At 53.9% G+C, this 11,304-nt stretch overlaps 1 protein-coding gene across 1 annotated transcript; it reads right to left on the minus strand.

Moving 5' to 3' along the window:
- Window positions 1–555: 555 nt before the first annotated feature.
- V2A60_007205 (putative phosphatase regulatory subunit-domain-containing protein) lies at window positions 556–2,583 on the minus strand (the record flags this gene model as incomplete). The annotated part of the gene is made up of 1 exon (XM_083258490.1): window positions 556–2,583. The coding sequence occupies one exon, from the start codon at window positions 2,581–2,583 to the stop codon at window positions 556–558; it is 2,028 nt and encodes a 675-aa protein (XP_083114616.1).
- Window positions 2,584–11,304: the final 8,721 nt, after the last annotated feature.

Raw genomic sequence — 11,304 nt, forward strand, 5'->3', positions numbered from 1 at the left:
TGTCCATACCACGACCTGCCCCCGTCACGCCAGACGGGGTAAAGATGATCCCGGCAAGAACGTTTGCTTTTCTTGTGCTGTGCGAACCAAAATCATTGCTGTAACTCTTGCAAGAGTTTTCCTCCCGAATAGAAAAGGATGCTCTTGGCCAAACCAAAGGAAAAAAAAAAGCCCCCAAAAAAGATAATGATATATAGCCCTTATGAGAGAAGAAGGGTTTTGAAAAAAAATGAAATCAAAACGATACCACGCTCAAAAGCAAAATGCAGAGAAAAGGATGAAAACAAGGCGAGGAAAAAAAACGCATAACCATGCGAGGCGGCAGAGCAAGAGCCACCGGCCGTTATTAAAACATCATTACCGACAATAGGAAAATAAACAAGCGCCTCTCCAATAAAAGTAAAAACAAAAAGAAGAAAAAAAAACTCCATAATCGTGTCGTTGTCAAACAAGAAACGGAAAAAGAGTCATTTTCAAAAACAGACCGTCTCGAGGCAAAAAGCATTCTGAATGACGGCGTAAAAAAAGTTGAGACTTCCTCTTCGAAAAAAGAGGCTATCCCCGAATGGCCGTCGCCGAGACAAACAGATCAGGCGTCTGCTGGGTGTGGAGAGCCACGTCGGCCGCCGACGTGCCCGTGATGGGGGTAAAGCTGGGGGACATGGAACGCATGACGGGCATGGGCGTTGCGTACTCGACCGTGTTTACGCTCCCCTTGACGGGAGATATAGGCGGCGACACGTCATAGCTTTCGAGAATCTTGGCGTCGGCCGCGTCGACGACCTTGGGCGGCGGCGGCGGCGTCTCGGTCGGGGAGGGCTTGACGCCAAAGAAGCAGTACTTGTTGACCAGTTCCTCGTACGAGGAGCTGGCAATGGCCGTGTCGGGGGCCGCGACCACGACGGTGTGCGGCGCGCCAAAGGCGGCGAGCAGCGAGCCCTTGGTGTTGCCCTTCATGTACAGAGTGTCGTCCTCCTTGGGGGAGGAAGAGGCGTCTCTGCGGGACTTGACGGCATCCAGAGAGGCGCCAAAGTCGTAGCGGTTGGCAAAGGCGGCACCGCTGGGGGTGGCGAGCGACTTGATCATGTTGTCGCTGGCCAGGTTGGTGAGGGACTTTGATTTGAGACGGAGGCCGGTGCCGCACTCGCCGAGGTACTCGTGCAGGGGCTGGTCGAACCGGAAGCCCGTCTCGTCGGCAAAGTCGTCGAGCGAGGCAGGCATCGAGATGGGCCGGGGCGTCACGGCGTGGCTCTGTCGACGGTTGCTGCGCGGCAGGCTGCCGGGAGCCTTGTTGGCGCCGCCGAACTGGCCCTTGCCGCGCTGGGGCAGGTATTTCTTGTGAAAGTCGACCTGGAAGTTGGAACCGCTGTTGTTGTCCCAATACTCTTGGCCATTGACGGAGTAGCGGATGCAGAAGAAGAGCGTCTTGCACTCCAGATTGGCCGTGTCAGCAAGCTGAATGGAGACGGTGAAGCGGTCGTGGCCGGCGGCGCCCTCGCGAGCGTCGATGGAGCAGGTGTACTCGCCTGCGACTTCTGACGTTGTCTTCCACCCGTCGAGGGTGAAGCGGCAAGTGATGAGCTTCTCAAAGGCCAGGTTGGCGACGCTGATGGACGCCTGCAGCGACTTTTGATCCTTGGACAGCCAAACCTTTTCCAGACGAGCGGGCAGGGATCGGCGGATGGGATTGCTGTCGTGAGGGAAGTTGGAGGTGGCGAGCTCCCACTCAAACGGGGGAGTTCGAATCTTGGGACCACCGGGGAAAGGGTACTCGTTGTCGCTCTCGTAGGCCTCGACCGGCGAGGAGCCGGCACTAACAGCCAGAGGCCGGTCAACCTGGAGGAAATGACGGACATGCTCGAGGTGGGAGTCGAAATGGACGGCCTTGGAGAAGACGGGCGTGCCGGGCATGCTGAGGGGACGCCGACGAGAGGCGCCACGCAGAGCAGGCCGGACAAGCTCGCCCGACTTTTTCCTCACCATTTGCGGCTTTTGGCGCAGGTCCTCTTCCGACTCGGAGGAGATGGTGGCCGATGTTTCGGCGGATATGGAAAAGGCGGCATGAGGCTCGGTGGCGGAGCGACTGTGACCACTTCTGCGGCCGGAACTGGCGGGATAGGGTGCGAGGGCTGTGGTGCTAAAACTGATGCGCATGGGCGACGCAATCACGGCGTGCGAGGCACCGGTCAGGTTCTCCTCGGAGGATAAGGGCGTGCCGTGCGATAGTTGGCTGACGGCGTCGCGGAGATCCTTCAAGTTTTCCTCCGAGGCGGGCTTGAACTCGTCGTCGCTGCCGGAAGCCGACTCGGGCGGAGAGATGATGGCGCCGGCGGGAATGGGGCGGACATCTGTGACGGGAGGAGGGGACTGTCGCAAGCTCGGGTTCGGGTGAGGCTGGACGGGCGATGGCTGGTCGGGGGTGAGGGTTGTTGTAACCGAGGGCGTGCGACGGTGCTTGTTCAGGTACGAGGCCGAGTGCGGAAGAGAGGGACGAGAGGCATTCTGTATGGAGGAGCGTCGGCTGGCGTCTGGAGAGACAGAAACCGAAGACGCGGGTGACCGAGAGGGCGGCGTATAAGGCATTGCCAGAGACGGGCAGGGCCCTCTGGCGAGACAATCGACTCTGTGTGGCGTGACGTGGGTTGGGATGACGATGGGATGTTGTTCGACTAGCAGTGCCTATACGAGAAGCACTGTAGGATGAGGCGAATGATTCAAGACGAATATTCGACGTTTAATACATGTATGAATGTCCAAACGGCTCTAGGGCTGGAGGGAGATGTTAGCGGCGGATTCTGAGTAGACGAGGAGTGGTCGAAGAGGCGTAAATAAGAGCAATGGGGACCAAAGAGAAAAAAAAAGGACATTAAGCAAAGAGAAGCCGAGGGAAGGTAAATTTGTGGCGTTTCGATGGCGTGATGATTGATGGTGGTGGTTGAGAACCTACATGGTCGAGGTGGAATGCGTTGCGGCGGGAGAGAGAGAAGCGGCGGGCGCAGAAGAAACAAGGTTTGGGCAATATTCCAGCAACCAAACCAGGCAACTTTTGCAGCAATCAAGACGCTTCGTTGTCGAAAGATGTGAGATGGATATTATAGGAGAGAGGAGAGAAAAGAAGACGACGGGGGAGGTGGTCGTTGAGTTGTATAAAGAAGAGGAAGAGTTGTTGGTCGGGTCGCCCGGGGGTGGGAGGAGGTGCCGAGACGAACTGTGACAGCGACTGTACAGCGACTGTACGGCGAACCGGGAAGCGAGGAGCGGGTCGCACGGGGGAAGACGACGTTTGCAAACGACTAGAGAATTCACCCCAAACAGAGAATAGAAATCCAAGAGGGATGAATCGAAGAAGAATAAAAAAAAACGACACAAACAACCGCCCTCAGGACCTGGACGGATAAGAAAAGTAAAAAGGAGGAAAGGAAAAAAAAAAGCTTTTGGTCCTGGCGTGGGAGGAATGATAAAATAGGACGAGGACGTTTAGCCAGCTGCCAGGAAAAAAAAAATAAGAAAAAAAAAACAGGTGGGGGAGGCGTGTTTTTGATGTTTTGGGGTGAGAGAGTCCAGGAAAAAGCAAGGTAGAGGGCCTGTAGGTTCAGTGGGAGGAGGCGCTAAAAGACGCTAGAGGGGGACGAGGGGAGGGGATGGGACAGGGGGGAGGGGTTGTTTGTAGGGGAAGTCTTTTTTAGCAGTTACAGGGGGGTGTGTGTGATGGTTGAACGGGTGCGCCGGAAATGGGTGGTGGTGGTGGTGATTTTTTTTTATTCGGATGATAATTCGGGGTATATATTCATTGACTGCATTGTTGTATATTGGGATTGTATGTGGACTGCATCTTGAATCATGCCAAGCACAGCATCTGTGAACGAGTCGGGCGGATTGCGCCGCTGGAAGATGCCGTCATGTTATCTACTACCTAGATAAGTAGTCACCTGGGAAGACGGTAGGTACGAGATATGCTCATGCTACTACGTACCTATACAGAGAGGTACCTGTATAGATGATGTGGTATCATTATTAGCCACTGCAGCTCAAAGAGAGAAAAGAAACTGAACTAATAAGGACCAAAAAAAATCAACTTGCCAATTACCGTACAATCCCATCATCCCATTTTTCCATGTATCCAACTGATAAAGACAGCCCACCCAATGTCACCCACCAGTGACCACCCATGTGTGTGTGTGTGTGTGTGCTGTGCCTCTTTTTTTTTTTTTCTTTTCTCATTTTTTTCTTCACGCCCTCTCTTTTTCCATTCTTTCCCCTCGCATTCGCCTGCATGCCACTCGGCCGATGGCGCGCAGGCAAAATGCAAATGTTGGGGCGGCGCCGCGCTTTTTTCGCAGTCCTTTTTGGTGGGGCCCAATGATGAGCGCAACTACCTACCTAGCGAGGAAGCCATAGTGGGACGATGCTCCAAGTTTACTCAGTACCAGCATCGATGGATGCAGGGGGGGGGGGAAGAAAGCGAGGTGGAGGAAGAATAGAAAAAAAAAAAAAGAAAATTGCAAAGAAACAGAAAAAGGATGAATAAGAATGGAAGCAAGAAAAAAAAAAGAAGGAGAAGAAGAACAAAGAGAAAAAGAAAATTTCAAAGATTCTCTACTGCTACCATTGCTCGCAGTTTGTTTACACTCAGCCGTCTTACCAACTACTTCATACATGCCCCGAAACTTTTGTCAAACCACCCAACATGAATTCAGCATGTATCCAACATAAATACAACATTGCAAAGATGTACTGGTAGTTAAAAAAGTATTCCAAAAATTCGCCTCCTCTTCAAACCCTCCGCCACCCCAAAACTGTCCGTCCGCCTTTCCCGTAGCGGCCGCTAGCGACACCACCATCCATCACCGCCTTTGCCACCACCACCACCACCACCACCACCACCGATGCAGAAAGGATGCAACTTATCAGCGAGCTATCAGGACCCTGTGCCTGCAAAACGTGTGGCAAAAATCAAGGCTGCACTGCACTGCACTGCACCGCAGTATCCAAGTCTTGGGCCATTTGCCATCACGAAACCGGATTCAATCTGCATTCTACGGCAATTGCACACATGTCCATCCCTCCATCCATCCATCTACCCTGCCTCGAACCACTTCACCACGCCACAGACTACCATCACCTCTGCATCTCCGCTTCTCTCTTTCTCTCCTTCTCGCTCACTCACTCACAGGCTCACTCGCTTACACTCTCTCTCACTCTATGGCACGTCATACATGGTCCCCATCACCAGTAATCTCTCCTCCTCCTCCCTATCAAACCATCTGTCTAGCTTCGGTCCGGATGCCTTCTCGTCCGGGGATCTGGACCCCTAGATTCAAAGTGGTTGCAAAAAAAAAAAAACAATCCAAACCGTCCCTGTCTACCAATACACTTTCGTGACCTGCCCTTACCATCTCCGGATGGCACGGTCCCCCCATCTGCCATCTGCCGTCGCACAACACCCCCTTCCCCGACCTCTACGGACGGACGGGCTTTGACTTTGCCTAGTAGTGTAGTCGGTCGCCGACTGACTCTGCCCTGCAACGGCACGTCCGAATAATCAAGGTGCTGGCCTCTTGGACCATCCAATCGGTGGTCTAGCCTATCGAGGGTAAGGTATTCTTGTCTACCTTTTTTTTGGTCCATGTCTTCCCCTTGTTTTCCTCGCCGTCGTGGCCGCTGCCGCCGCCGCGCGCCGGACTACCACAGCCGGCTTCGGCACCGGTGGGGTTCCAAGCCAGCGATTCATGAAAAAGAGACTGCGACGTCCAAGTCGTCGTTGACCGATTTAGGTCATTTTCGTCAAGGACCTCTACAACTCCGCGAGCTTCGTCTGCGAGAACCGGCGGTAGTTGTCTGCTCTGACGCAACATCATCCGTCAGCCCTAGCAGATATAAATTCGAGGCCTGAAAATATACTGCTGACAGAGGCATTCGCTCGCCGCCCTGGACAACAGCGTGCGCGCACAACATCCAGGAAACCCGCCTGTCCACGCAACCTTGGTTTGGACAACTGGTGGCGACGCTAGCCTGCGACCGGCTTGGCCTGTCCAGCGGCGCGCCCCCCCTGCTGCTGGAGATGTGGCCGAGGGCGGCTGGTTATCAGTAATAAGATGCGGGCTGCTAATAATATTGACTAGCATGTACTTCTTGTCCAGCAAGCACGTCCAACCAGCTGCTCCAACGTTGATCTTGCTGCTTGGCTGCTTATCAAAGGATGCCCTCATTCTGTGGCGCGTCGCTGTCGTTTTAGGACGACGGCCCCATCTAGCTGAGACGCAAGAGAGACTTCCAGACCTCAGACCTAACCCATCGGAAATGGAAAAAGAAGTGTATTCAGAGGGGCCTTGTCCTTTTGGTGTGTGTCTTGGACTCTTGGCCGCAGCTTGTCGAGAGCTTGATTGATGACTCGGTGTATACTATTTGGTCTGAATTAGTAGCTATGGCGTTTTCGATGCAGCACGGCAGCAAACGCATGATGCTTTCTTCTTCAATCATGGCCCCTCTTGTTTGCTCTTCTCCATTGAAAAAATCGCATCCCACGGGGAAACCAAACCTGGTCAAAACCCCATCTTGGACACGATCTGCTCTAGCGGGCAGTCCACCATTGCAGAATGCGAGTCAACATTGCAGTGTCCATGGATGGCAGAGTTTTTTTTTTCACCAATTCCATCATAACCGGAGAAAGAGAGAGAGAGAGAGAGGGAAGAGATAAGGCTGCACAGGCCAGGCTCGGTGGGGCGGCGACTAACTACTCAGTAAGGTACCAGTAAGCCCATTGGCCCACCACCTGTACGTTTATAATGTACTCCGTAGCGACTTGCTTGCTTTAGAATTTTGGCGGGCAACTTTGTCTCGCCTGCAAACGAGCTGCGAGCTGGTGGGGCTCTCGTCCGCCTACTCCTTTGCTCCTCCACCTCCGCCTCCTCCTCCTCCTCTGCCTACCAACCAACTTATCACAAAACCTCCTTCACATCAAGCTACTGATATCAGCGCTGCAGCTAATTTTTCGTCCTCCTACCTACTACTGGTGATACACACGTCCTCCACCCCAACGGCCTGCATCTCCACGGATCTAGTAAGCCTCCCTGCTAGCCATGCCAATCACCAACTTTGCCACTCCTCTGAGAAACAAACACGTCTAGCCTTCAATATCCATAACAACCATCTCAACCAGACCAGCCATGACCGTAGTCGCCCACGGTACGTACTCAGTACTCCCGTTCAAGCCTCACTTATGAATGACTAGCTCCTTGACCTGCCGCTAGTACCCTCACACTGCAAAACTAGGCACATAAACCAAGACGCCACACCTCAGCCGTCCCTCTCGTTGGCCCAACAAGAACAAGACGGCCACTTGCCGACCACTCGCATTCCTGATTCCTGTCCCCCCCCCATGCTTCAAGGCCTCGAGCCTCACAAGAGCTCTGCCGGAGCCCGTCAAGGCCAAGGCATGCCCGCCCCTCGTCCAATATTGGCAATTGCGGTATCCGTGCCTATTAGTACAAATTAGGCGGACCTGGGCGGGGTTGCAAGACGACGACTTGTGCCCCATCAAGCTGCCATCGCGATCCCTCGAAATCTCCTACGTTTGTATTGTCGGTCTGTGCTGATCGCCATTCATTTCTGCCACATTTGCACAGGGCGACAAGGCTTGCACGACTCATCGGGCATAATACGACAACAAAACCCATGTTTGAGGGAAAAAAAAAAAGTCAAATGAGACACAGAAGCCCCATGCTTGACGCGGCCAAAAAAGACATCGACGATGCCGCCATGTGGGTTTCCTGTCACCTAACAAAAAAGCGGACACGGCCAAAAATGGACCTCGCGCTGCAAGTGCCTGCGTGGTGCCGTCATCACTCCATGCCACCTTGCGCGCGCCCTCGCCTCGACGGAGAATGGCGTCCCGACACCTCCTGACCGAGCGCCTCTATCAGACCATTGGCTTCACTTGAACCTAGAGGTCATGATATGAGCCTCGCCTCACAGCGTAAACCCCAGACTCACAACTTTGCAACCACACTGCCACACATCTCGCTGACATACATACATCTCTTACCGCCTGTGCCATGTAACCCTCCTCTGTTATCCCTCCTCACACGCAACAGCCCCCCCTGGTCACCTCATTGGCTCCTCGATTCGATCGCTCGCACCACAGCCTGCCGGGCCTTCCACCTTGATGCTCGCCTGTCGCACGCTAGCAGGGGCAAATATTTCTGTTCCTCTCCACTATCGTGCATACTACTAACAACCTGGCTGCTGGGCCAAATTGGAAGTGGCGCTCGCTCAGTAGAGTTGCCAGTCTGCTCTCCAGTCCTGCCACTGAGTAGCAACGCAAACATGCCGATCGCGAAAGCTTTTCATCTTGCCTTGCGCCGCGTACCGCTGCATTGCACATCCCAGCACCGAAAAACTCAGCGGAGATGCTCCGACGCGCAACAGTCATTGGAGTATCCGGTTGGCTTGGCTAAGCACTATTGTCAAGGCAAAGGCGTCGTCAATTTCGACGTGTTTCACCACCAGCCATCAATCCCATCGCCCTGCACCAAATCTTCTCCGACAACGGTCTAGCATTTGCCACCATGGACACTTGCTCATCCATCTCCTCACAACAGTCTTATACTCGCTTCATTCGGGACACTGATTTCATCACCCTCATCTCCTATTCGGACAAAAGTACAGATATGCGTCGCCCAGCCGTCTCTTTAATTACACATAGGCCGCCTGCCTCCGTCCTTTGTCAAGCTCCGTCCCAAATGATCGTTCCCGTATCCACCGGACCGCATGCCCCACCTCACGATACTGTTATCTGCTGCACGGAGAATGCATGCTGAGGCTCAACGGTCCTAGCAATTTGTGCTTGCAAGGCAAAAAAAGCCGGAGAGCTATGCCCATTCCACGTACCCACTTCTCCGTGAAATCAAAATAGTTCAATCTTGCAAAGCCGCTCTTGACCCAATCCTGATTGATTGCATGACTTTGCCGTGGCTCGTAAAAACACCATATCGAGTCCATTGGTTAGCTCGGAGCTTTTTACGAGCGGCGGAAAACTCGAACTTTTGTCCATGTCACTGTCGCCATGCGACCAAGAAAACGCCAAATGCCACGCAATAGAGGCAAACCAAACTCGTAGCCACCCCCTCACTGACTGCATCCTGCTCTTGGCGGGCGTGATATAACTCGCGTTATTTGACCTCTGTCTGACACCTCCGACGCCTCCGGCAATAGCCCACACCGACTGGCAGCCAGCCTGCGCGGTACAGAAGCAAGGCATGGCAGCAAGGCATGCAAGCAAGTACGAGGAGCATGCATGCACGCCTGCATTGGCTCCGCGTCGACTCCACTCACCGTTTGTCTGGTTGTCTGGTGTCAGTCCTAGTATATGGTGTAGTGTGTATGGTCACTGGTGTAGTGTGTATGGTCACTGGTGTAGTGTGTATGGTCACTGGTGTAGTGTGTATGGTGTTGTGTCTGGTGTCTGGTGTCTGAAGTCTGGTGTCTGGTGTCTGGCTGCCGCGTCTCCCTGCGTGGCGTTTCTTCCCCTTTGCTCATGGAGCCGCTTTCATGAGAGGAGCCGTGGCCGGCGAGCTGATTGATTCATTTATGGTGAGTTGTGATTTGACCCTTCCGGACAGGGCCGCATTTCGGCCACCTCGAGCCGTCTGTCGTAACTACGATCAATCGCAGCGATACGCCATGTTATACCCGGTGCGGGTAGCCCTGACTCGTCTGGAATTTATCCGGAATAAACTGTCCTGGAAAACTGGCGTGTAGCGTTACCGCTCGCTCCGGTAGTGTGCAAGGCTCAAACTAGGAGCTGTACAGCCAACTAAGCCTATACACACGCCGACTCGTGCCACGCCGCAACAGCCCGTGGCATGGCAGATGGAAGAACTATCATGTGCACAATTTAACCCCATCGCCATGAATGTCTGCATGCTTGGCTAGTGGATTGGCTATCAAGGGAAGGGAGCAAACACGACCGCGTAGGAGACGTGGCGCTTGCGCCATCCATCATTCCCCGCGTTTGGCATCGCTTTTGCGCACAGAGGTTGGAGAGCGACAGTACGCCCCAAGCTTATGCGATGGGTTCGTCAAAAGGTCGAGCTAGGTGCCAGCTTTGCTTTTTTCGCGACATGGGCGGTCAAGGACCATTTCAGCCTCGTTTTATTAGGGTGGGCATGGCCGTCGACAAGCACAGTATAGGACGGACTCGGCGGTTTAGACCAAACGGTCTAGACTCGGAGCCAGCATGCCTGATCGACGGCTTGCGACTGGCTAGAACGTCTGTAACTGTCACCCACACAGGAGGCTATATTTACTCTCCAGGCTCCTTTCTTACAATGAGAGGGGTACAATACTACCACGCTTTATTAGCGGCAAAATAGGACGGCCATCTTCACCGTGATCGGCGGGGGAGGAGGGCTAGGTGACTTGTGGCTGGCGACGGTGGCTGGCGATGCTGGCGACGGCTGTGCTCACAGGGATCTGCTCATCAGTTTTTGATGGCGAGCCGATGATAGTGCAGCCTGCTCATAGATAGGGGGTTCGAGGGTCCTTTGATCAGCACGAGCCGCTTGCGTGGCAAGCGAGCTTTTGTGTAGCTTGGTGTGGCGTATATACTTCTATCATGTACTTGCTGTTCGGGCCGGAAAGTCGTATGCGGGACGATTGCGGACTCCATCGTAAAGGGGTCCAGCAGCAGCCAGGCACATACAATGCAGAGTTGTTCGCTATGAAGAAAAAAAGGATCCATTGACAATATATACCGGCCATGCATTGGTAGGCTACCTGCATGTTGATGCCAGAGCAGGCACACAAACCACTTCAACACGGTAGCATCGCTTCCTCGACCCAGACGACGTAGGGCTCTCTGTTGCTCCAGAACCTGCGCAGGGTGTGGCTTATCGTATTAATTTAGCAAATCTTGGGGAGAAGCGGGAAGGGAAACAAACGAGAAAAGGGGGGGCGTTGTCGGTGTGGTTGCGAGGCTTCTCGACGCCAACTACCGTTGACACCACAGCACCACACAAACTTGAGTTTTTTGTGTATCCGGGGTAAACGGCAAAGGAAAGGGGTGGGTTAGGTTCTCTCGGGCTCGAAAATGGGGGGGAGGGCGTAGAATCGAGGGGTTCTCTTCTCCGCCTTGTCGCAGGCTTCCCTTCCCCCCCCTCAAGCCACGTACCGGAGAGAGGGGGGGAGGGATGGTGATGAGGGCGGCCGGTGGCAAGCCAGTGGCAAGCCGGTATGCGTTTTTGTTGCCCACGAGGACGTGGCATTGTCGGACGCCATGGGCTGCGCTGCTTTGCATTGCTTTGC

This window comes from Cordyceps javanica, chromosome 4 (genome assembly GCF_051103115.1).
Source record: "Cordyceps javanica chromosome 4, complete sequence".
Lineage (NCBI taxonomy): Eukaryota > Fungi > Ascomycota > Sordariomycetes > Hypocreales > Cordycipitaceae > Cordyceps > Cordyceps javanica.